Source organism: Danio rerio, chromosome 25, assembly GCF_049306965.1.
Source record: "Danio rerio strain Tuebingen ecotype United States chromosome 25, GRCz12tu, whole genome shotgun sequence".
Classification (NCBI taxonomy): Eukaryota; Metazoa; Chordata; class Actinopteri; order Cypriniformes; family Danionidae; genus Danio; species Danio rerio.
Genome location: NC_133200.1, coordinates 9,460,001 through 9,486,671, shown reverse-complemented (window position 1 = coordinate 9,486,671; position 26,671 = coordinate 9,460,001). Strand labels below are relative to the sequence as shown.

At 32.5% G+C, this 26,671-nt stretch overlaps 1 protein-coding gene across 26 annotated transcripts in view; it reads right to left on the bottom strand.

Annotated features, from left to right (window-relative positions):
• The window catches only part of man2a2 (mannosidase, alpha, class 2A, member 2), an 80,163-nt gene that overhangs the window by 53,263 nt on the left and 229 nt on the right, over nt 1-26,671 (bottom strand). For 9 of the 26 annotated variants that reach the window (XR_012400224.1, XR_012400221.1, XR_012400223.1 and 6 more), the window contains exons 2-6: nt 23,191-23,844; nt 16,267-16,422; nt 13,722-13,979; nt 11,815-11,959; nt 2,402-2,573 (exon numbers count right to left, since the gene is read on the bottom strand). Coding sequence is in view for 14 of the 26 variants with exons in the window: in XM_009297801.5 (XP_009296076.2) it covers nt 2,402-2,573; nt 11,815-11,959; nt 13,722-13,979; nt 16,267-16,398 (707 nt within the window). In the remaining 12 variants the exon portion in view is untranslated. Of the gene's footprint in view, nt 1-2,401; nt 2,574-11,814; nt 11,960-13,721; nt 13,980-16,266; nt 16,423-23,190; nt 23,845-25,967; nt 26,020-26,119 lie in introns of all 26 variants that reach the window. The other 17 variants (XR_012400231.1, XR_012400222.1, XR_012400230.1 and 14 more) reach the window with 6 other exon arrangements.

The following is a 26,671-nucleotide window of genomic DNA, read 5'->3' as shown; positions in this document are numbered from 1 at the left end:
AAATACATTTCAACATGGTCGAAAATGGAGTGAGATGAAGCACAAGCTTAATATTTTCCCACCCCATTACCACGTACTTCATTCGTCTATTCTTAAACTTATTTCTTCTTTTACTCATCTCTTTTTTTTATATGAGACATATTTTATCATTTTGGCATCTTTGACATATCATATGTTTAAATCTATTTGTACCTTTACATTTTGTAACATAGACCCAAAGGAAAAAAAAACAGTACTGCAAATAGCCATTAATTAAAGTTTCATCAAACCTTTCTCGTTTTATCCTTTTTCAATCATCTTCATCATTATATTCCTTTAATAATATATATTTGTTATTATTAACATTTTAAACTGATTATTATGCTGACATTGTTTGAGAGTCTGATCTAGACTGTTCCATAATTTCACACCACAGACTAAGACACAAACTTTTTAAAGTTGTCATTGTTTTTAACCTCCTAAAATTTAGTTTTTCTCTCATATTATTATGCCCCTTGTCTTTCTTCAAAAAACCTTTGTGTACATTTTGGTAATTTATTCCTAGCTTTGAACATAAATTTTGCTGTTTTAAATTTAACCAAGTCACTGAACTTTAATATCTTTAATTTAAAAAATAAAGGATTTGTATGCTCCAAATAGCCCACACCTTCTATCAGTCTGATTACTAATTTCTGATTACTTAAGATGGCGACAGAGACCGCATAATAAGCCCCCAGAGAAAACAGCGTAATTTAAACTAACTTACAGCTGATCAAATCATTATTAAACAGGTAAATGACTTTCTAAGTTTATCTCTCTCTTTTGTATATTGTAGTGCTGTATTTATACCATAGTAATATTGTAATCTCCCGATTGCTGAAATACTGGGAAATCTCTGTAGACTGATGGCATTTCATGCCGTTCAGCCTTATAATCTCAAAATGTCAGCAAAATCACTGACATTTCTTGAATTTGACACGCTTTTTTTTTTAGTGCATTGTGTTCTGCGTCCTGATTGGCTGTAGTCCATTGTCAATCAATCTCCTTAGGAAAATCTCCTTAAAGCTTTTGCTGACAGCGATAAATATTTGTGCCTGACAACAGGTTTTAATCTTTGGTTTCATTCTAAAATTCTGGACTTACTTTTCTACGAAAGTTTGAACTTTGAGAGTTTAAACAAGAGAGAAAAGTGTGAAAATGTTAATGGCTGTCTGAGAAGAGTGTATAAAGCAGGGGTCACCAAACCTGTTCCTGGAGGGCGGGTGTCCAGCAGACTTTAGCTCCAACCCTAATCAAACACACCTGAACAAGCTAATCAAGGTCTTATTTTGTATACTTGAAACATCCAGGCAGGTGTGTGGAGGCAAGTTGGAGCTAAACCCTGCAGGGACACCGGCCCTCCAGGACAGAGATTGGTGACCCCTGGTATAAAGTGTGTAGTGAGGGGTTTTACAGCCTTAAAACATCTATTAAAATTGTAAAAAAAAAAAAAAAAAAGAAAAAAAGAAAGCTGTTCACTTTATTTACTTTACCTGCGGATTTCGCCTATTGAGGGTTATTTTTAACTCCTGCAATAAACAAGGGACCACTATACAAATCAAATCAAAACTAACCATATGATTTTTCTTGCTCACATTGCTTGTTTTGTGGTGAACAATTCATCTGTGCATGTCATTAAGAAAAAAAATTGCTCTTGTAATCATTAATTGAAATCTGAAAATGCACTTCCTGTTTGTTTTCAGCTACACTCTCAGATTACGTCAGTCTGAGGTATTGGGCGGGGCTAACATATTTAACCACACCCCTCCAGCTGTAAGTTTTGACAACAAACAGAAATGGTGAGGAGGAGGTGTCTGTTAGCTTGTAATAACTCTTCTAAAACCCTTTTCCCAATCTTTCTGAATGAAATGTCTACTCTACTACGTCCAAAAACAAGCCACACCCACTGTTTTCTCATTTAACATTCGGTTTCTCTAGGAACTGAATCACAATACGAAAAAAATAAATAAATACGCTCGCAGCTTCCAGTTCATGTGGACTTATAACATCTACCCCTACCCCAAGCCTCACAGTAAATGAAAAAACAATCATTAAATTGATTATTATTTATATTATTTATTAAATTACACAGTATATTATATTTTATTGACATCAACCCCCATCTTAAACAGTAATTATTTTTGTACAGTGTCAAAGAAATTACGATATATTGATGTGCGCATCCGCAGCTGCATCCCTTCTAGACTAGACACTGCTGATTGCTGCATATACAACCCACAGCCAATGAAGATAAAAATATAAAAAGTCCTGCCCCTAAACGTTTTATCTTAAATAATATATTTCATCCATTTATACATATATATATATATTTATATATAGATAATATATTTTCTCAAAATAACTTGAGAAAAACCGAACTCACTTGCGCATAACCTCTTGTTTATGCACATCTGCGCTTTCCCACCATTTGGCGAAGTACGATATTTCCGACCAGATGAACTTCCGGCGAGGATCTTCTGCCATCTTCGTCACCATGTTGTTTAAGATGTGCTGGGTCTGGTCGTTGTAGTACTTGTCAAACGTTTTGATCCATCCTGTCAATAAAAGAAGTGCATTGTTAAAGCCGAGCAGTTTTGAGCAAGTTCTGCCACCACAGAACAACCAACAACAGGATCTGCGCTTAAAACAAACACCCTTTTGATAAAACGCTGAAAAGTTTAAAAGGAGCAGAGCTGTTTTATTCTCCGAAGAACAACCTGTTCATAATAACACCATCTGTTCATTATTCTGAAGCTCTGCTGGGGCATGCGAAAATATCAGCGCAGGAACAACACGTCGACAATGACCCCGAGAATGGCAGAAAGACATTTAAAGTTGAGAAACATACAGGGAATATGATCAGCATTACATAATGGGCATTAAATGTGCAGCAGCACACATATACCAGTGGCACGACACTGACCCCAATAAAACAACAGAGAATCGGGTCACTGACTTAAAGTCTCTGGTGTTTTATAGCACTGAAAAAAATGCCAACCACAGGGGTGCTGCAGGCAGATTTGGGAACTCATCTGTCCTGTAGGCGATGTTAAAACTCATTGTGTTTTTCTTACGACACTTCACAAATTGTGCCGACGCTGCACAACGCCAGCCCAGCAGCATCTGACCCACTTTACCTGTATGGCTTTCTCAGATACACACTGCTAGGTGAGGATGCTTGGTGCATTAAGACTGGAATTAAATGAAAACTATTGCATGCACTTAAAGGGGACCTATTTTGCCCCTTTTTAAGAAGATTTAAAATATGTCTCTGATTTCCCTAGAGCATGTATGTGAAGTTTCAGCTCAAAATACCTCACAAATAATGTCTCATCACTCTTTGAAACTGCCCCTTTTAGGCTTTGATCCTAAATGTGGCATTTTTTTGACTGTCGCTTTAAATTCAAATGAGATTGTGCTCCTATCATAAGTGGGCGGAGCTACAAATGTCTGTGTGTCAGCAAAGTGGCAGATTGAAAAACAGGACTAACATCTTATGCTAATGAGGGAGAGATCAACAATAATGGGCGGGGCTTTCCCCCTCTGATGACACGTACAAAGGAAGAATGTCAATCGAAGTGTTTCTGCAGACTGTTTTCATCAAGTGTGATTATAAAAGATAAATGACTATTTTTTACCAATAAAAGCTGATTATATTCACAGACTTTTGCCACACAAATAGGTTTAAACCCCTTATAAAAGTGATTTTAACATCACATTAGCAGTTATAAATATCTCAAGTAAAGACAAAGAATTGTATTCCTCCTTATAACCAGTATTATGATGTTGCCAAAGCATCACAATTCTATCTAATCCTATTATTATTTCTAAATTTACACAAATTTCAAGCTATAACTACCTAAAGCTGCACTTTTTTCAGTCTATAGACTTCCATTCATACACATGTGAATGGAAACGCAAGTTCCTGCGACAAGTTTCGCATGTTGCTGCATTCCAAAGTAAAAAAACTGTACATTTCTTGTCAAATCATTCTTCTGCAATCTCATACCAAAAACGGAAATAAGGGCAGTATTAATAGCTATAAAAATGGGAGAGCGTTGATATTATGTTATTGTATTGTACTGCAATATGGAACAATTAAACGTTGATGTTAAATCAAAAGCAATTCACAAATACTTGAACATGAGATGATTTAATGACAATAATTCTCTATGGTTACAACTGAATTCATTACAAAATAACTGTATAAAATGATAAAACATATGATATAAATTGTACCCAGCTTAAATGTAAAATTAAAGTTACCAGAAGTAGAAGACGAGACAAAGGGGGAGGGAGAGAGAGAAAAAGAGAGCAGGCCCAGAAGTTAGCCTGATTGCAGTAGAGTCAGAGGTGATGGACGCCAGAGGAGGAGAGGAGCAGAGCAGGAGAGTACAGAGAAAGAAAAGAGAGGGCCAGGAAAAGAGACAGAGCAGAGTTTTACACCTATTTTGTATCTTTCTTGACCATGTGACTAAAGCCCAAATGCTGAAACATTCAAACTGACCAATCAACATGTGACCACATCGTTCAACCCCCAAAGTCCACATACCAGGACGCCAGAGGAGGAGAGGAGCAGAGTGGAGTCAGTATGGACCTTCTTGAGTCAAAATGACATTTTTGTCATATAAACAAACGCATATGATAATTTAGCCTCTTACAACTGTTTATTAACAATTAAAAAAACAATTGTATTCTGCATAATCTTATTCTACATCCTTAATCCTACCTAATACCTAAACCCAACTATTTACTTAATAAAAATCAATAAGCAACAAATAGGTCGTTTATTAAGCTAAAAGCCATAGGTAAAAGTTCAAATTAAGTGTGACCAAATTTTTATTTCTTTTATGACCAACCTAACTTATGGTTTTCTGATAAATGGCACAGAAAATCCCTTCCATACAGGGACTTCAAACAATAAATCTAACACTGATTTCAATCCTTATACATCCACTTCAAGACTTTCAGGCCATTGCCAATCCCAGAGGTCACCAATCTCGGTCCTGTAGGGCCGGGACTGTTTACCTCCGATTTGCCTCAACACACCTGCCTGGGTGTTTCAAGTAAACCTAAGCCCCGTTTACACTAATGCGTTTTCGTGTTAAAAAAACGCATAAGTTCTGCTACGGTTACGCCATCCATCACACTACGCCGGAGTTTTCGAGCGCTGAAAAACGGAGCGTTTTGGAAATGCTGGAGAGGCAGTTTTCATTCTAAATCGCTGCTGCTCCGTCTCAGTGTGAATGGGGGAAAACGAAGACATCTGAAAACGGAGGCGGGGCTACAGACATTCGCCTTTATGATTGGAGCTTTTCCTCAATATTAAGTAGCCTAACGTTACACACAGTTCAGTCCTGCATACTCTTCTTGTAAGTTCAGACTTCGCAAGTTTGATCAAGGCTGCAGTCTCCCCCTCCTCAGTTTGATATGGAAAACAGACTACCGAGGACACGGGTTAATCTTCAAAGGGAACAGTGTACTTTATAACTTCACATAATCCTGGCTACGTCGTTTCACTTTCTCAACAATAAAATGTAAACATGATTTAAAGAACTGCCTATTTTCATTTTGATATTAGCAACTTAACTGACAGCAGAAATGTTGAGGCGTTGCGCTGCATATATGAGCGTCATCTTCACTGTCTGGATATTTATAACAAAATGGAGCCTACAACAACTGCCTCGTTTCAATTTCAGTGAAAATACAAAACATACCCTCTCTTTTGCTGAATATCAGTTTTAATAATCGATAATGGCCATTATAAAAGTATAACGTTCAATAAGTTTATACATTATAGGAAATAAAGGCAAGCGATCAGTCAATATACAGAATGTAGGCTACGGGGTTACATTAATCATCAACTTATCTTTGCGCTCAGCCAAAACACGTTACCTGAGAACAAGTAATAGATTCCAATGACCACAGTCGGGGAATATGTTGTTAGATATAAACAACAAGATGAATGAAATATAACATTTAAAAAAATTGTGAGATTAGATCCAGCGGGAGATGCTTGATGAGCAGTCGGACTAGCAGAGCTCTCATCTGGGTAGATAGGCTGCAGCACTTGCCCGAGAGTATGTGTGTCGTCACGTGATGTGAGTTTTCAGTGTTTTGGTGTGGACGAAGAGCTGTTCAGAAACGCTGGATGAAAACGCTAGTGTGGACACAGATCGTTTTCATTCTAAAACACCGTTTTAAAATTAAAACGCACTAGTGTAAACGGGACCTAGTAAGAGCTTGATTAGCTTGTTTAGGTGTGTTTGATTAGGGTTGCAGCTAAAATCTGCAGGACTCGGCCCTCCAGGAACAAGTTTGGTGACCCCTGATCTGAATCTGATTATCCAGCCTGATCTTGCGAGAAAACCTATTTTTTTGTTTTGTCAGTTCAGTGTCTAATTCATACACAATCATACAAGTTAATCTACAATGTTTAAAAGAGGCGTGGCAACAAACCTCACCCTTAATCCCAACCATCATTGGGGGATGAACAAATCATGCTAATTAATATGAATTAGCCACTGAATCAATAAGTTGCCATGAGATAGCGTTGAATTATCAGTATCAAAAGCTAGCAACAACTAATCTAAAACATGCTAACAATACAATAACATAGTAGTATGTGCTAGCAACATATTTATTAATGCAGCTTTGTTAAGTGAACAAACTTAAATCTGTGTTTGTTTTAACTAAAGTCCACTTCATTTGGTAAAAATCTAACACAAACATTTTGGAAGCTCTTCATAGTGTTCAAATCTCTCATAGTCTGCCTCTGAAACTGAACTCTTTAAATAGGATCGCATGAAAATAACAACTGTTTAATGTGCAAGAGATGAAAAATGGCCAACAGGAAGTGATTATTGGCTAATTTAGATTAGCAGTTGAAGGCTTGGAGCATTGCTGCTTAAAAGTCCATTGAAAATCATTCTCTTCTGAAGCTGCATGATAGCCTTACATGCGAAACCGACTGAAATTGAATTATTTTGTTCAATGAAAATGATCTCCAGCAGCCTTTTAACCAGCAAACCACGTGGCAAATGTTATTGATTGTTTTATAATTCTTTTATGATGCTTTGCTTTCTGTTTTGAAACTTGAGATTTTGGAGCCAGTTACAGGACCAGCTGTGATCACAAAACTATAGCTTCGCTTAAGACCACAGACTTAATGCATTATGCAGGTAGCAGGAAACCAGATAGCAGGATAACAGCAGCATACGCTCACCCGCCTCTTTATTAGGTGCAATGGTTTAACTGCTCGCTAATGCAAAATAATCAGCCAATCGCTTGCCAGCATTTAGGTATGTACAGTTGAAGTCAAAACGATTAGCCCTCCTGTGACTGATTTTCTTTTTCAATTATTTCCCAAATGGTGTTTAACAGAGCAAGGAGTTTTTACAGCATTTCCTATAATATTTTTCCTCTGGAAAGAAAGTCTTACTTGTTTTATTTCAGCTAGAGTAAAAGCAGGTTTTAATTTTCTTAAACCATTTTAAAGTCAATTTTATAATAATTTTATATATAATTGTGTATTTAAAAACAAAATCAAACACGGAAAGTCTTAAAAACCCTTTTGTATGAGGAACTACTTTCTTCCATGTTGGATTTAAATCATAAGCTGACAGTTAAACAGCTGAACAAGCATCTTTTAAACTTTGGATCTGTAGTGTCTGCTTTTTGCTGGCTGTATGTGGGCGGAGTAATACACAAAGGGTAAAGAGGCTGTACGAGTGCTGATATTACTTAAATATATCACAGCTATCAGCCAATCAGATTCGAGAACCAGACAGAACTGTTGTATAAATAAATAAATATATATATATATATATATATATATATATATATATATATATATATATATATATATATATATATATATATATATATATATATATATATATATACACACACACACACTTTTTTACTTTTCATCTGCACCAAGGCCTGTGGCAAATTCCTCTTAGAGTCGAAGATCTTTGCCTAAACTTGACGTAACCCAACGGGTGGGTTCGGGCTTAAATTCTATCATTTTAGATGGGGTCGGGCCGGGCTTGGACTTGCGCAGTACATGAACAGTCATTTGATGCATTTCGATTAGCGCGAGAAAGTAATTTAATCGTTTGTTACAACATTAAAATTCATTCCTGCAAAAGTGAAACAAATGATGACGGAGAAAAAAGTGAATTTTGACTGTGGTCAGACCAGCGCCAGGTCAATAAGAACGGTAATTTTAGCCACCTAGGTATTTCGGCAGTTGCTCATACATTGTGTATTACGGTAGAGCGCTAAACAGCAATGTACAGCAAGCTGACAGGAAAGATGACGAGGTCCTTGTTACACTGAAACCGCTGTCATGGAAAATGAAATGAATGTTCTTGCCTGGTGGAAGATGAACAAACAATCCTACCCAAAACTTGCAAAATTAGAACCAGAAGCAGCAGCAGTGAAAGGGTGTTCAGTGCTTCTCAGTGAGCGCAGGACTGCGCTAAAGCCATTTACAGTGGATTCAATAATGTTCCTCCATAAAAACACGTTTACAAATACTAATCTTGGTGTGTAAAGGATTTTCAAATTATAACAAAATTTTAAATAAACCATAAAATCATAGTGTAGACAGAGTATATAGGCTTATGTTGGCATTGTTCTTTTATTATTCAGCTTCACAGTCACCTTAATGCCAGATTGTAAAGAGAAGTGGCAAAACCAATCCCACAGAGCCTTTATCTTAATTTCGCTATTGCCAAATTCCAGTCATAATTTATTTCATTTTAATTGGTTAAGAAAGACTTATTTTTATTGGTGTGTTAGCCAATTTAAAAGCTCAGTGTCTGTACCTGGGCCTATTTAGAGTGCTGAGATGGTGGTTCTATGGTTCTATGTTTGTTATCAATAAATTATGTTAAAACACGTATAAACGACTCATCCATGAAAAAAGGCTGTGTGCATGTACACATTTGAATAATGTCGGGCTGTAAACGGGTCTGGCTTTTAAAAAGCTGTCAATCAAAATGTACTTGTTGGGCTCGGGCCCTATTGGGCCTAACTTCTATGGCCCGATTACAGCTCTACTTCATCCTATGCTGTCTCCATAACCTGCAAGTCTTTATTTTACAAATTATATAGATCCTAAAGAACTGTCAGCTTCTCACGCTCTCAGGGCGCAAACGCTTTCAGGGTGTGTCAGAACACATTTTTTGCTAATTTAAGGACGGGAAAATCTGCTTTGCGCCGTGGCGCATGGTCTAAAAGGGTTGAGTTTATTTTCTTAATGAGCTATAGGTGTGTTTTGAGAATAAACCAATTAGAGTCTCATCTCCCATTCCCTTTAAGAGCCAGCTGCGTCGCGCCAAAAGCGCATTCGCTATTTACAGGACGCAAAGTAAGTCTAAGTGGAAAAACTGGGCATTTCACAAGCAAACAGTTAACAGTTAACAGTTTTTTTAACAGAAAACTGTGAAACAGAGCATCTACTGCGTGAGAATGAGAGATAATGGATGTACTTTCACATTCGCTCTTGGATGGGGAAACCTTTACGCACAGACATTAATTAGTCTATAAATAATTCATTTCGTTTGTTAAGCGCAAATATTAGTTTCAAAACTATTTCCAAATTCAGTTCTAATTTCCAGCAAACGAACAAATGAACAATAATGACGAAATGTCTTCAAAAACCTGAGTTATATCCTGAAACACATGCTGTGCCCCATATGGTCTAAAACCTGACAGGTGGGCAAATCTAAGCTTGTTTTTAATAAAAAAAATATAAATATGGATATAATAAATAATACTGCTAATAATAATAACATTATACAAAAGCAAATTGTTATGAATGAACTGAAAAAGCCTCCCGAGATGAAGAAGACATAAAAGCAGTGATTTTTCATATTTATGTAGGCTAGAAAATAATATGTTTTGTAATATTTTAATCCTTTATATTTATATTCTATATCTGTTCTTATTATATCCTTTATATATCCTTAATATTTAAATTTGTTCATATGTAAAGATATTTGCCTATTGCTCTCTTGTGCGTATTAAGCAGTGCGTAAGCGAGGCGCAACTCGCAAGTTTAGACCAGGTTAGTTTTGGTCTAATGAAAAATCTATTATAGTTTCTCAAAATAGCAACGCGCCAGCGGTCCGCCTCAAAACGTCTTCCTTTTTAGACCAGAACGCCTATGGGCGCACAAATGAGCGCTAATGCATTTGCTATTTAAACAGCGTAGCGCAACACCTCAAAACGACTCTTGCGCCAAGCTGAAACTACCAAACAAGTATTGCGTCGCGCCTTGCGCCACATTGCGCCGAGTGTATGATAGGGCCCATTATGTCATTTTGTTTTTGATTGTCAGGATGATGTAGGCCTATAGTTATAATAATATTTATGCAATATAGTTATAATGATATTTATACATGATCAAACTAGTGTGCAACTCAAGCAAAACTAATATTAAAATTGTTTTGAATTTGGTTTTGTAGTTCAGGCCCAAATAAATATTTGTTGCCGTTTTGAATTGTTTAAGGTCATTTGATTGAATATATAAAAATCAGTGGATATTATCGATGCATTTATTGGGTAAATTTGCTACTTTTTAATGTCATTCAATGTGTTTTTGGTCGTTATCAATGTACTGTCACTTTAATTGAGCTTGAGCAACACGACAAAAATAGACTCAGTGCTGAAACTATCGCAGCACTGCTGCTTGAGCGACGCCTCGTGCTGATGTGCTGCTTCTGTGTGCAGTATGATAAATCTAATCTGTTAACATGTACACCGAAACAAACACACACTGCTCACGCTTGCAGTGTGGAACAGGCTTTAGTGCTTCAAAGCTGCGTCAATCAGTCGATCCGTCAGCGAATGGCATGTATGTCAGCTCATAGACAGTTCAGCTGATCATATCTGTAGTGCACATGAGCACAATGGCCCAATCAGCAATCTTTAAGAACACGCTTAACAGTGCTTAAATGTTAACAGGAAATGGACATTTTTTTAATTGTGTAGCGTTTCGTACTTTCGAAGTCAACACTTTTGACAATCGTAGTCAAGACCATCTACTAAAAGACTAAATGAGCATCAGTATAGGGGGAAAATGGGATTTAAGTGACGTTGACTGTGGCATGGTTGCTGGTGCCAATTGGGCTGATCTGAAATCTCAAAAACTGCTGATCTACTGGGATTTTCACGCACAACCATCTCTAAGGTTTACAGAGAATGCTCTGGAAATGAAGACACATTAAGAAATATAATAGGAGTTAGTGGAAATTTAGTGGGTGAAAATGCCTTGTTGATGTTGATGAAAAATAATTCATTCATTTGACTTCTTCTTAGTCTCTATTTTAGAGGTCAACACCGCGGAGTGAACTGCCAATTATTCCAGTTTTAAGCAGGGGATGCTCTTCCAGCTGCAACGCAGTACTGGGAAACACCTTGTGATAGCCACATTTGTTAGGTTAACATGACAGAACACTCAATCATCTCAAAATAGTTTCTTTAGCTTGAAAATGGATTACTCAAAACTCAATAGCAACTGTGACGCCATCACGATGCCAATATGGAGCCAAATCTGACAGATATTGTGCAGCATCTGACTGAATCATTGCTATGAAGAAGTGTTGGGAGTGGATTAACACAGCAAAAAGATTGGCTCTTTCAAAAAATGGTCTAGATTTCATTTTCCCTGCATCAGATGAAATCGCTTCCAACCCCGAAGACAGAACTCAGAGCAGAGCTTCATAAATTCTTCAACAGGAGAGCTTGATGCTTGTTGCAGTGAATTTAAGTTTGGATCCCTACCTGGATCGTTGTGCGAATGCGGAACCACAAACACCTGCAAGGGCTCATCGTCCCACTCGTTGGGCTCATAGGTGATCTCAAAGCCTTGCTTCCAGACCCCTCCGTCCACATTATCAAAGTTCAGCAAGGAATAAACATCCAGCATCTGCAGCCAAATAATCAGGTCAGAGATATGATGATGAAAGTCAGTCGGTCAGTGTAAACATATTTATTTACCAAAGCCTTGGAAACAGAAATAAAGTGATTATAAGCAGCAATTTCCCATAAAACTGAGAATGTAGGAGAGTTTCTAATAAATTCCAGGTCTCTTGGCAATTTGATGTAACTGACAGATGACACAAGAACTGTATTTAGTGTAGGCGAGAGTCTAAAGCACCCAATGGAGACTAAAAGCACCCGTTCACAACATGTCAGGTCTTAGAGGTGTTTTGAACAGATATTCTTTGATGTGCTCAAAATATTAAAATATAACCCGTATCTGAGGAGTGCAAAACTGCTATTAAAGGTCATTTTTATAAGAAATGATTATACTGTTTATACAGGGAAAGAGCTTTTCTTGGGGTAGTGCTCAACAATGACTTCATATTTACTATAGAATGATGGTATACCTTATTAGTTTCATTCATTATGCCAAATGGAATTTTAATCTTATTTAAAAAAAATTGTATCATTTTAGTGTTTAGTATCAGCTGGTAAATTTAATAAAATGGCAGATGTATAAAAGATTGATTATAAGATGTGAAGTGCTGGAGTAGGAATTAATTAATTAATGAAAAATAAATAAATCAGTAAAAGTAAATCACTAAAAAAAATTGTAAAAATAATTCACAAAAAAAGAAAAAATAAATCAATAAAAATAACAATAAATAAATAAATATAATTTTAAAAAGAAATAAAGCAATTATAAATAAATAAATATAATTAAATAAATTAATACAAAAATAACAAAATAAAAATAATAAATCAATAAAAGTAAATCAATAAAATAAATAAATCAATAACAATAAACACAAATTATAAATAAATAAATCATCAACAAATAACATATAAAAAAATTAAAAAAAAAAAAAGAAATTAAAATAAATCAGTTAAAAAATAAATTAAATTAAATAAACCAATAAAAATAAATCAATAAAAAATAAGCAATAATTATATAAATAAACAATAAATAAATAAATAAATATAAGAAATAAAGATAAATCAATAAAATAATTAAATCAATAAAAATAAAATCGATAAAAATAAATTAATAAAAATAAATAAAGTAAATCAATAGAAAAATCTAAATTAACAAATAAAAATAAAGCAATAAATCAATAAAATAAATCAATAACAAATAAGTAAAGATACATAAATCAATAAAAAATAAAAAATTAAAATAATTAATAAACATAGACAAATAAATTAATCAAATAAAAATAAATAAATAAATAATAAATAAAAAAATAATCAATACAAATAAAAAAATTAATGATTATAAAACTAATAAAAATTTATCACTAAATAAAATAAATCACCAAAAACATAAACAGAAATAAAAACAATAAATCAATAAAATAAATCAAATTTTTATATAATTTAAAATATATATTTTTTGCAATATTTCTATATTATAAGCATACAAAAAAAAGCTTTTTTTATTTATTTATTTATTTATTTATTTTTCATATAATAAATGTCACAATCATAATTTAAAAAACAAGAAAATATTTGTTGATTTAAATAGTAAATTATACACAGAATTCCCAGACCCCTAGTGATTACAGAACTGTGGTTACGGATTCTTTTCAACTTTATCCAGAAATCCCAAACTCTAAAACCGCAACAAGTGAATCCCAAAACTCACTTCTTCTCCCATACAAACAGCACCTTCAAATCAAGTCATTCCTCAAACTGTCCATTCTTACCTGCAGGTCAGTTTGGCTCCTGCGGCCCAGAGCAAACTGGCAGTCCAATGGCTTGACTGAGAGAAACGTGGGCCGTCCATCAAACGGCAGCACCCAGGAGCCGTTGGCGCTCCGGAAGGGCAGGTGTCCACTGGGAGAGATGGCGCCCGTATCAGTGAGCTCTAGCACTGAGTCTTTAATGTGGCTGATGATCTGATGGTTCTCCTCCAGGAGCTGTTCCAGCTGCTCGATGCGGTTCTGCAACACCGAAATCTGGCTCTGAAAACAAGGAGCGGGATGGAGGTGTGATCTATCTACCAACCACAGTCTACAGCATCGCACGACTGACCAGGAGGAGGTACAGCTGACCGGGTAACACATCTACTGGAACACTAACACACTCAACACAATACAAGTCACAGAACTCACCAGCAGAACTAGACATTTTGTAATAAATTAAGAAATACCTCCTGACCTCAAACTCACACATGACTAAACTGGGAACACAAAACTACAATTAAAAATAATAAATAATAATAATAATAAACATTTGAATACCTCTAGTAGGGAAGAAACAATAAAACAATATTTATTTTAGATACATGGGTAAGTTTTATTTATTTATTATTTATGTATATATAAAAACACACAATTCTCCTATGTGTGTGTGTTTGTTTCTCCATTAATATTAATTTGTTTTTTTTTAGATGTTTAAATTAAAGCAGTAAATTAAAATGAACGATTTTAAGATGCACATTTAAGGAGTGAATTTGTACTAATAATATATACATATTTACTAAATGAACATACAATTTTGATGTGAAGATTTAAAGTGCTAAAATATGAATCAATTATTGAATGAATAAATAAATTAATTAATTAATTAATTAAAATAAAAAAATTAAAATGAATAAATAAAAAATAAATATCAACAAACAAAATAAATAAATCAATAAAAATAAATTAATTAATAAAATAAATTAAAGAAAACGAATTAAATCAATAACAATAAATAAAAATAATAAATAAATCAATAAAAATAATAAATCAATAAAAATAAATCAATAAAAAATATTTATCGCTATTAAGAACTTTAAATAAATAAATAAATACATCAAATAAATCAATAAAAATAAATAGACCAATAACAATAAATAAAAACAAATTATCAATAAAAATAAAAAATTAATTAAAATAATTAATAAAACAAAATAAAAACAATATATCAGTAAAAATATTTATTATTACGAAGTGATAGTAAAAATAAAGAAATAAAAATAATAAAGAAATTGATTTTAAAAATACATCTAAAAAAAGTAAAAATAAAATGAATAACAATAAAAAATTTATAAAAAAATGTATCAATAAAAAATAAAATCAATCAATCAATAAAAATTTATAAAAATAATTAAATCAATAAATCAATCAAAATAAGTAAAAAAAGATAAATAAATCAAAATAAATCAATAAAATATTCATAAAAATTTATATAAAAATAAATCAATAAAAAAATTCAATCTATAATAATCACAAAATAATTAATAATAACAAAATAGACAAATCAATAGAAAATAAATAAAAATAAATTAATAAAAATAATAAATCAATAAAAACGATAAAGAAATAAAAATAAATCTATAATAAATAAAATAAAATAAAACTAAATAAAAAAATAGTAAAGTACATACTCAACGACTAATAACTAGTGAGATATGGATATATTATGATTTATCATGCATTTACTTATATTTAGTAAATGTATATTTAAGGTTTTTCTCTAGGATGTTCTGGAGAGGTTCATAAGGGACGATGTTCTGGTTCTTCTATATGTACAGATCTCCTACATCACCATAATTACATTTTCCTGCTATTTTATCATCCCCCAGGGCAGATCACAAGTCTGAGGGCAAAGAAAAGCAATAAAACACCTCTTTTCAACAAGCTGCGTGATTTGAAGCATCATTCTGATCCGCATTAGAAAAGGTGAGGAACGAGTTACATGTTAAAACATAATTCTCCCGACTGGGAGTTTCTTCAAATCCCTTGCTTGAGCAAGCATTACTAACATCAAATGTCATTAATGTTTGCTGGTGCCAAACTCCCTGACAATCAAATTGAAAAATTCAGATTCAGTACAAGCTTTGAATATAAACAACATCTGCATTTCCATAATGTGCATTATTTCTCTTGAGGCCTACATTTTAGGTGCATAAAATGTGCTAATTCACGCTCCATCGACTGCGTCAGCCTGCACACCATTTCTCAAAAGGACACCAGCACTTTTTTCTAATAATTAGGTTTTGCATTTAAAAAGCCTTCGGTTTGTGGTGGTGAAAAAAACAGCACTCACACAGAGTCATTTACCAGCTAATTTAGTAGTTAATTATCTCCAGCCTGAGCCAGAAATGCTCACATCACTTGCTTTACACTTGCTAGCCATAAAACACACACACACACATACATGCACACACAGAAGGCTTTGATAAATGGAGCCATTCAAACAGACCCACACAGCAAAAAATGTAATCGGGGACAAAAAGACTTCATAAGGCGATCGGCGACGTACCCTCGGAAAGTTCCCGCCGTTCTGTCTCCTGGCCGGATCGTGCTGGACGCGGTCCAACATCAGATAGAGGGAGAAGACGGCCACACAGAAGATGGCCCCTCCGCAGACTGTCACCTGCTTCTTCAGCTTCATCTTCCTCTGCTTATCTGACAGATGCTAAAGTGGAGGACACAAAACACCACACCTTTAGCATCAAGGCGGGACATAATGTGAAAATCAGACTTTTGCCAACTTTAAGTGCTATAATTTTGCATCTGGTGCATTTATCAACACAGAAAATGTCAAAACGGGCAACCCAGGAACTTTCTTTTGTTAATCCTTTTCCTTTAAGCATAAGAAAAAAATTGCAGTTCAGATTCTGCGCCCCATTGACATAATCTTTTAACAAAATATATTAATGAAAACAAATTAAATCAATAACAATAAATAAAAAATAATAAAATAAATAAATCAATAAAAATAATAAATCAATAAAATAAATCAATAAAAAATATTTCTTGCTATTAAGAAGTTTAAATAAATAAATAAAAACATCAATTAAATCAATAAAAATAAATATATCAATAACAATGAATAAAAACAAATTATCTATAAAAATAAAAAATAAATAAAAATAATTAATAAAACAAAATAAAAACAATACATCAGTAAAAAAATATTTATTGTTATTAAGAAGTGATAGTAAAAATAAAGAAATAAAAATAATTTTAAAAATTATTTAAAAAATACATCTATAAAAAGTAAAAATAAAATGAATAACAATAAAAAAATTATAAAAAAATGTATCAATAAAAAATAAAATCAATCAATCAATAAAAATGCTAAAGTGGAGGACACAAAACACCACACCTTTAGCATCAAGGCGGGACATAATGTGAAAATCAGACTTTTGCCAACTTTAAGTGCTATAATTTTGCATCTGGTGCATTTATCAACACAGAAAATGTCAAAACGGGCAACCCAGGAACTTTCTTTTGTTAATCCTTTTCCTTTAAGCATGAGAAAAAAATTGCAGTTCAGATTCTGCGCCCCATTGACATAATCTTTTAACAAAATATATTAATGAAAACAAATTCAATCAATAACAATAAATAAAAAATAATAAAATCAATAAATCAATAAAAATAATAAATCAATAAAATAAATCAATAAAAAATATTTCTTGCTATTAAGAAGTTTAAATAAATAAATAAAAACATCAATTAAATCAATAAAAATAAATATATCAATAACAATGAATAAAAACAAATTATCTATAAAAATAAAAAATAAATAAAAATAATTAATAAAACAAAATAAAAACAATACATCAGTAAAAAAATATTTATTGTTATTAAGAAGTGATAGTAAAAATAAAGAAATAAAAATAATAAAAAAAATCATTTAAAAAATACATCTATAAAAAGTAAAAATAAAATGAATAACAATAAAAAAATTATAAAAAAATGTATCAATAAAAAATAAAATCAATCAATCAATAAAAATGCTAAAGTGGAGGACACAAAACACCACACCTTTAGCATCAAGGCGGGACATAATGTGAAAATTAGACTTTTGCCAACTTTAAGTGCTATAATTTTGCATCTGGTGCATTTATCAACACAGAAAATGTCAAAACGGGCAACCCAGGAACTTTCTTTTGTTAATCCTTTTCCTTTAAGCATGAGAAAAAATTAGCAGTTCAGATTCTGCGCCCCTATTGACATAATCTTACGAGATTTGTATAAAGCCAGCCCTGAATCTACACGTTTCCACTCTTGGCACCACTTCGGCAGATGCCATTTCTGTTTAGATGCTATAGAAGCTAGAGAGCTATAGAGATTTACACTGTCTGTGCAAGAAAAACATTACAAATGTTTTGTTGTTGGATGTAGTGCTGCAACTAACGATTACTTAATAATCAATTAATCTGTGGATTATTTTTTCGATTAATCGATGAATTGGATAAAACAACAAAAGCAGGCTGACCAGGAGGAGGCACAGCTGACCAGCTAACACATCTACTGGAACACCAACACACTCAACACAATACAAATCACAGAATGTATTTATTATTTATGTATATATAAAAACACACAATTCTCCTATGTGTGTGTGTGTTTGTTTCAGTAAATTAAAATGAACGATTTTAAGATTTAAGGAGTGAATTTATGCTAATAATATATACATATTTACTAAATAAACATACAATTTTGATGTGAAGATGTAAAATGCTAGATTATAATTCAATTAATGAATGAATAAATAAATTAATTAATTAAATTTAAAAAAATTAAAATAAATATTGACAAATAAAATCAATAAATACATCAAAAAACAAATCAGTCAATAAAAATAAATCAATAAAAATTAAATCAATACAATAAATAAAAATAATAAAATAAATCAATACAAATAAATTAAAATAATAAATCAATGAAAAAAAAAATTTAATAAAACATATTTATCGTTATTAAGAAGTTTAAATAAATAAATAAATAAAAACATTAACTAAATCAATGTAAATAAATAAATCAACACAAATAACAAATCAATAAAAATAAATTAAATCAATAACAATAAATAAAAAACAAATAAATCTAACAATAAATAAAAATATTAAATCAATAAAAAATAAATTAATTAAAAATTATGTATTGTTATTAAGAAGTGTTAATAACAATAAAAAAATTATTAATTAGTAAATCGATAAAATTACATAGATAAAAAAATAAACCAATAAAAAATTAATTAAATCAATAACAATAAATGAAAATAATAAGGAAATAAAAATAATCAATAAAACAAAATAAAAGTAATAAATCAATAACAAATATTTATTGTTATTACAAAATGTTAATAAAAATAAAGGAAAAAAACAAAGAAATTTTAATAAAACTAATAACAATAAAATTAAAAAAATTAATCAATAAAAAATATAAATAAAAAACTAAAAAATAAATAAATAAAAAATAAATAATCAATCAATAAATCAATAACAATAAATAAATAAAGATGAATACACAAAAATAATGAGTCTAAAATAAATCAATAAAATATTCATAAAAATTATATATATTATATATAATAATTATATATAAAAATGATATATATAAAAATATATTCAATAAATATATATATAAAAAATAATTCAATAAAAAATCTAATAAATCAATAATAATTAATAAAATCAATGAAATAAAAATACATTAATAAAAATTAATAAAAACAATAAAGAAATAAAAATAAATCAGTAAAAATATAAACAAAATAGATAAATCAATAATTTTTTTAAATAGATCACTAATTTCAGTAAAAAAAACAAAAGCATTAATTTCCAACCCTTTCTTCAAAAATGCTCATCCCCGAGCTGTTACAATAATACAAATAAAAACAATAATAATAAAATAAAAAACAAACTAACTAGTTTTGTCTGGTTTTCAATCCAAATATCTAAATATTTTTAAATCAAGATCCATACTAGACATATGAATTCAGAAAAATTAATTAATTAAAATTAATTCAGAAAATTAATCATTAAAAATAACTCGTTATTATTGATTATTAATATTCATAAACTAAGCTAATTTCGCTACAAGTGTTATCGCAAAGCAACAGAAACAGCGTGTAGAAGTATTAAGTTCGGCCATGCGCATTGTATGTGCTGGGGGTCATGCCGATCACTCAACGCATAAGTATAAACCAGGCTTAACCTGCCAGAGCTGAAATCTACCTGCATTTGGCGGGTGTTAATGTCAAGCCCTGATCTTCTGTAAGGGAAGGGTTCCACTCATGAAACTCACCTCAGTGTCTCTCATTAGTTGTCATAACTCTATTATTATTATTATTATTATTATTATTATTATTATTATTATTATCATTATTATTTTAGCATCATTATTATTTTAGCAATTTAAGTTATTGGATGCACATTTCAGGGGGGTAAATTTTACAGCAGGGGTAGATTTCTCAACACTAACATTATAGACAAACGCAAATCGAAATTTTTCCTTCAGCCCTAGTTTTCTTGTTTCTGAAACGTCATATTATTCATTCATGCATTCATTTTCTTGTCTGCTTAGTCCCTTTATTAATCCAGGGTCGCCACAGCGGAACGAACCACCAACTTATCCAGCAAGGTTTTATGCAGGGGATGCCCTTCCAGCCGCAACCCATCTCTGAGAAACATCCACACACAAATTCACACACACACTACGGACAATTTAGCCTACCCAATTCACCTGTACCGCATGTCTTTGGACTGTTGGGGAAACCGGAGCACCCGGAGGAAACTCACGCGAACGCAGGGAGAACATGCAAACTCCACACAGAAACACCAACTGAGCAGAGGCTCGAAACAGCGACCCAGCGACCTTCTTTTTGCGAGGCGACAGCACTACCTACTGCGCCACTGCTTCACCCGTCATAAAATTATACACTGTTAAAAAAACTTTCAATTAAATAATCGATTTGTGCTGGGACAACATGAAGGAATTAAGTTAACTTAGTTTTTACAAATTTAAGTAGATTGAACAAAACAATTCAGTTAAGAAAAAAAAACTTCTGAATTGTTGTTTCAGCTCATTTTGCATATGCAGTTTGGACTATATATATATATATATATATATATATATTTATTTTTTTATTTTTTTTTTTTTTTTTTTGAGTGTATAAATGCCCTGCCCTCTTCTGGAAGCTCATTTGCATTTAAAGTAACATTAAAGCATGTTTTTACTCGCACCCATATAAGGCTAGAATTCAGAAACTAAAATAAATGAGGTTTATTTGACATCTTACGAACAGGAGCATAATGCATCCGCTTTAAAGTCCACCTCTGCTCTCCGGTTTCTACAGCAGGGGCTCGTGGGATTAAATAGGGTGAGGAGACACACATTGGGGAGGGCGATCTGTCAACTGCGACCGAAACCACGGCCAATTCCAGCCTCCTTCAAAGTGCCCCTTGTCCTCATCTTTTCAATCCCAAGAAAGCGAGGGGGGAAAAGAACAACACAGGTTCTGAACAGCGGGAGCCCAGAGAGGGAATCTAATGTCCCTTTGGCAAAGACTATGTGTGTGTGTGTGTGTGTGTTTGTGTCTGTGTGTGTGTGTGTGTGCTGTGTGCATACAGATGTCATTACACCGAGGACGTGTCCCCTGCATTTCATCAAACCTCCTCCGACAGTCCTGGATGTAATACCGAGCAGGACGCAGTTCTTGAGCGGTTTTCATTCCGTTAGTAGGTAATGTTCTCAGACACGCAAGTTCCAATCTACTCGCTGTGCGGAAATTACGAATAAATGTTCAGCCACTCATGAAACGCATCCAGTGATGAACGGACACAATTTAAGGTGAATGAAACAGCCGAAGAAGTTGTATTAAAGTGACGCAAAAAGACACAAAAATCTGAAGAAGATGTACAGAAATCACAAGATAAAAGGGTCTAATAGAGCTTTTCCCCAACATACATTAGAATGTTACTTTTTTAACCAAAATATTGAGTATTATACATTTCTTCCATTCAATATCATGTTTTTTTATTTAAAACGATAATCAAATTTTATCTTTTATGTATTTTAACCAGGTCAGAATAAGTATGTTGGTAATATATAAGTAAACAATTGAACATTTGCAATGTTGTCTTGTCAACTAATCAGAAAAAAAGCAATCAATTGACTATAACTAAAATAAAGTAGAACAACTATTGAAAAAAACTGACAAAAGCGCATAATGACATATCCCTAAACCAGAACTAAAATGAAACTATAAAAACAGTTCAGTAAACAAACAGCACTAGGGATGTTTGCACTTTTAAGATCAGCTTTTAAAACTGATAATAAATAAAACGAAGTAAAAGTAAATTAAATATCTACAAAAAAAAAAAAAAAATCACAAAAATAGCTAAAACTAAAAATAAAATAAAAAAACTAAATTCAATTTAAGTATTAAAATAGCAAATTAAAAATAAATAAAAATATAGATAATTAAATAAAACTAATACAAGTGTACATAATAAAAGCACATTACTATAACCTAAATTAAGTATAAATAAAATGAATAATTAAAAATCTGTAATGTAAATTTGTCGACTAATCAAAATAAAGCAATCAATTGACTACAAAAACTATTTAAAAAAATTATTTTAAAAAATGTATGTATGTGTGTGTGTGTATGTATATATATATATATATATATATATATATATATATATATATATATATATATATATATATATATATATATATATATATATATATATATATGTATGTATGTATGTATGTATGTATGTATGTATTATATATATATATATATATATATATATATATATATATATATATATATATATATATATATATATATAGTTAAGAAATTCAAATTAAGAATTTTATAACTTTTTTATTAAATTACAATTGTTAATAATTCAAATGAGCAATTCAAATTCAGATTGTTTTGGCATATCATTAGCTCCATACATTTCATGCCGTTCAGCCTTATAATCTTAAAATGTCAGTAAAATCAGCTGTTTTGCCATCACTTTAGACATTAAACTATAGAGAATCATTCAAGCACTAACTCTAAAGTGACATTGGTGAGTTAGCAATGGTTTCTGCTGTTCTGACGTCAGCTGCAGATGTGAATGAATGGCGCAAGAAAGTAGTTCCTCTTACAAAAGAGTTTTTAAACTCTCTGTGTTTGATTTTATTTTTTATACCCACGATTATGCCTTCGAACTGTTGTATAAACGCTTTTAAATTTGCATATAAGAGATCTAATTATTCTTGCACAAGCCGATTCATTTTTAAGATCAAAATCATTTCATGACATCACACCCCAGCACATCAGCCCCCACTTTCTAAAATATATGCGCTTATGTGTGTGTGTGTGTGTGTGTGTGTGTGTGTGTGTGTGTGTGTGTGTGTGTGTGTGTGTGTGTGTTTTCTGACTTACAGCGTCAAGTGAAGTCCTTCACACAGCAGCGCTTACTCCAGTCTGACTCGCCATCGCAACCAATGCAGGTTTCCACCGAGCAAACACCACAGCAGAATAAGAACGACTCTCCTGTTTCTTCACCCTTTCTTTTTTTCCTCCGTCCAGCTCAGCTAATAGAATGATCCAGATCCCCTCCTGCTCACTATTCCTTTACCATCCTCATCACACATCCAAACCAAACTCTTCAATCCCAACACAACGACCTAGATTTTTTATTTTTTTTTGGATTTAAAAGTCCAACAATGATTTTGACAATAGAAAAATTGGTGCAAAAATTCCCAGAGAAACGCGGCCTGGATTTGCCTGTAAAAAAAAAAAAACAAGCAGGTGTTCTTCCTCCCTTGTCTGGCAAATCTAATATGTAGTTAATCCGAGTCAGGCAGTGTCTTAGCGCCCTCCAGAAGGATTTGGGATTAGGCCTTTTCCTCCAGCACTGGTAAACAGCACAAGCCGAACCCGCATCCAAAACTGCTACATTAAACTGAGAAGGCTACGAGAGGGAGGAATCCAACCATGGGAGATTTCAATTACAGAACTAATGAACAGGGTTGGTTTGAAGGTCTTTCTTCCATGCTTGCTATTTTGAAGATCGGGTTTCAGACAGCCGAGCACCTGCGAAAACAAAAACAATCTCTCTGTCAAATGTGGAGTTAAAGGCTTTCGCAAACACACACCGATAGCAGACATCATAGCAGATGATAGATATCAATAGCGCTCGTCTATTATTGCGCAAACAATGGCAGTCAATTGATATCGGTTAAAAATAAATGCACATATTCCTCATGCTGCAGTGTTGCGGTCTATAGCTGATGCTATTGTTGGTTTGCATTCGTTTTAATTGTGAATACATGTTTATTTCTGAAGTAGATATGAAGAGCTCAGATGCAAAACCTCTCAAATTTCCATTGAAAATGAACCATTTCCTGAGCCTCCTTTGTTTGTGTTGAGATATTTCACTTTAAAGACCAGGAAAAGGACTTGTTCTTTTAGAGGTTTTTGCATCTGGATTCTTCATATTATATTAATCACTGTACAGTACGGCAGTTCATTTTTACAAATTTTACATTTTTTGTGCTCAGTTATTAGTCATTTTGAGCGTGTGTTATAATGTTTAAGGATTTTGTCTGCTGTGCTGATTATCAGAAGTCCTGAAAAAACTTGTAAACTGATAATTGGTTTTGTTTTAAACATCTTTTTAGTATTTATTAGAACTGTTACATATAAAACACAATACAAATACGCTAATGTACTGAAGACTGTAGTTTTCATATACAGACAGACAGACAGACAGACAGACAGACAGACAGACAGACAGACAGACAGACAGACAGACAGACAGATAGATAGATAGATAGATAGATAGATAGATAGATAGATAGATAGATAGATAGATAGATAGATAGATAGATAGATAGATAAGAATGACAGATAAACAGAACGACATGATAGATAAAACGGACGGACAGAAAGACAGACAGACAGACAGACAGATACACTGATAGATTAAGACAGATAGACAGAACAACAAGATAGATAGAACGATAGAATGACAGACAGACAGAAAGATAGAACGACAAGATAAATAGAACGATAGAACAACAGACAGAACGACAGCTAGATAAAATGACAGATAGAAATAGATAGAGATAGATAAAACGACAGATAAATAGAATGACAAGATAGATAGAACAAAAGAACGACAGATAAGTAGAACGATCGAACGACAGATTGATAGATCGACAAAGACAGATAGATAGAATGACAGATAGAACCACATATAACAAGATAGATAGAACGACAGATAGACAGAACGACATAGAACAAGATAGATAGAACGACAGATAGATAAAACGACAGATAGATAGAATGATGGATAGATAGACCAACGAATAGAACAACGGACAGATGGATGGAGAAATAATATGATAGAAACTAAAAATTCTCAGCTTCCCAGATTTACTGGATTTACAAGTTATGTGTTTGAATAAAAGTTTAATATTTGGTTTTTCCAATGAAGATTCGATAACATTTCTTTCAAACTTTAAATACATTTTCTTTCCCAGAAAATAACAATATGACGGAATAAGAAACCTTTTCAGGTAATCCAGCGATTATTCCTTTGTCAGCTACTCAATTGTTAAAACCTTGCTATTGTGTCATCTAAAAACGAATATTAGCATGTCATAATACATGGTCTATTTGGAACAAGTTTCATTTAATATTTTTTACATTTTATCTAATATATAGCAGAAATGGGCACACGTTTTACTCAAACATATAACGATAACTTGCAAACCCAGAGAAACTGAGAACGTCCAAATGCTTTTAATATTTTACATGTATATAAATCCTGGGTTCCACAAAATGGGGTTTATGCATGATCTGATTTCTTTAAAAAAAAATAAATAAATAAAAAAACAGCGATCATCACTGCCAGGCTGAGATACAATATAAAGTGGGTATCAGACCAAACAAGAATCACTGCATTTAATTATTTTTTTCCATGCAAAGTCTTTAAAATATGTCAATTATTTTTACCCCAGTATATTTAATGTAATTTCTGCGCTAGCCTACTGCTGACGGCGCCTGCGTTTAAACGGTTTTTCGTCTCTTTTAACACTTCAACAACCAAATGAATGCTTGAGTTTATTTAACTGATTGTATTTTAATTACATTACAACATTGATGCTGTAAAAGGAAGCGTATGAAATTGAAAATAGTCACAAAGCCTTCACCGGAAGTTCACCACTGGCTGAAAAACACTAGCTATGTGCATATAGTCCATTCCTGTTGTCCCAACACAAATAAATTAAGTAAACTTAATCATGTTTACAAATTAAAATGGACTGAACATAAAACAATTAAGTTGTCCCCCCAAAACACTTACGAATTGTGTTGTTTCAACTAATTTTCAATAATTTGCGTGAACATGCAGCAAACGTCATATTTTGAGTGTATGTTTAATTACTTTTTATGTAATTTAATCATTCTTAAGGAAAGATTTGCCTCAGTTGAACATTTAAAGTCATTATAATGCTAAATAAACATGCATCAAATAGAAATTACTAAAAAAGTAGCCTCAGAAATATGAAAAGGATCATCAGCTTGATCATCTTGCCCTGAAAGTCAACCTGTCCTGCACGACAAATCTCTGTTAGCTTCTAAGACACCTGACTGAAATAATGGCCTTGTGTTATGCTGGAAGGTTATTAGCACTAATAACAAACCATTAAAGCACACAGTGCATGATTAAACCAGCTTGTTGCCATTAATACAGATCTACTGATACCCACTGCCAGCTTAGCCTATGGAGGCAAGTTACCAGTTAACCTCGTTAAATCCACCTCTATATGATATTTGCACTCCATATCAGACATATGCAAGAGTTTATCGGGCAGATCCGCAGGTCAAATCGCGTACAATGCGCGTGCAGCATGTA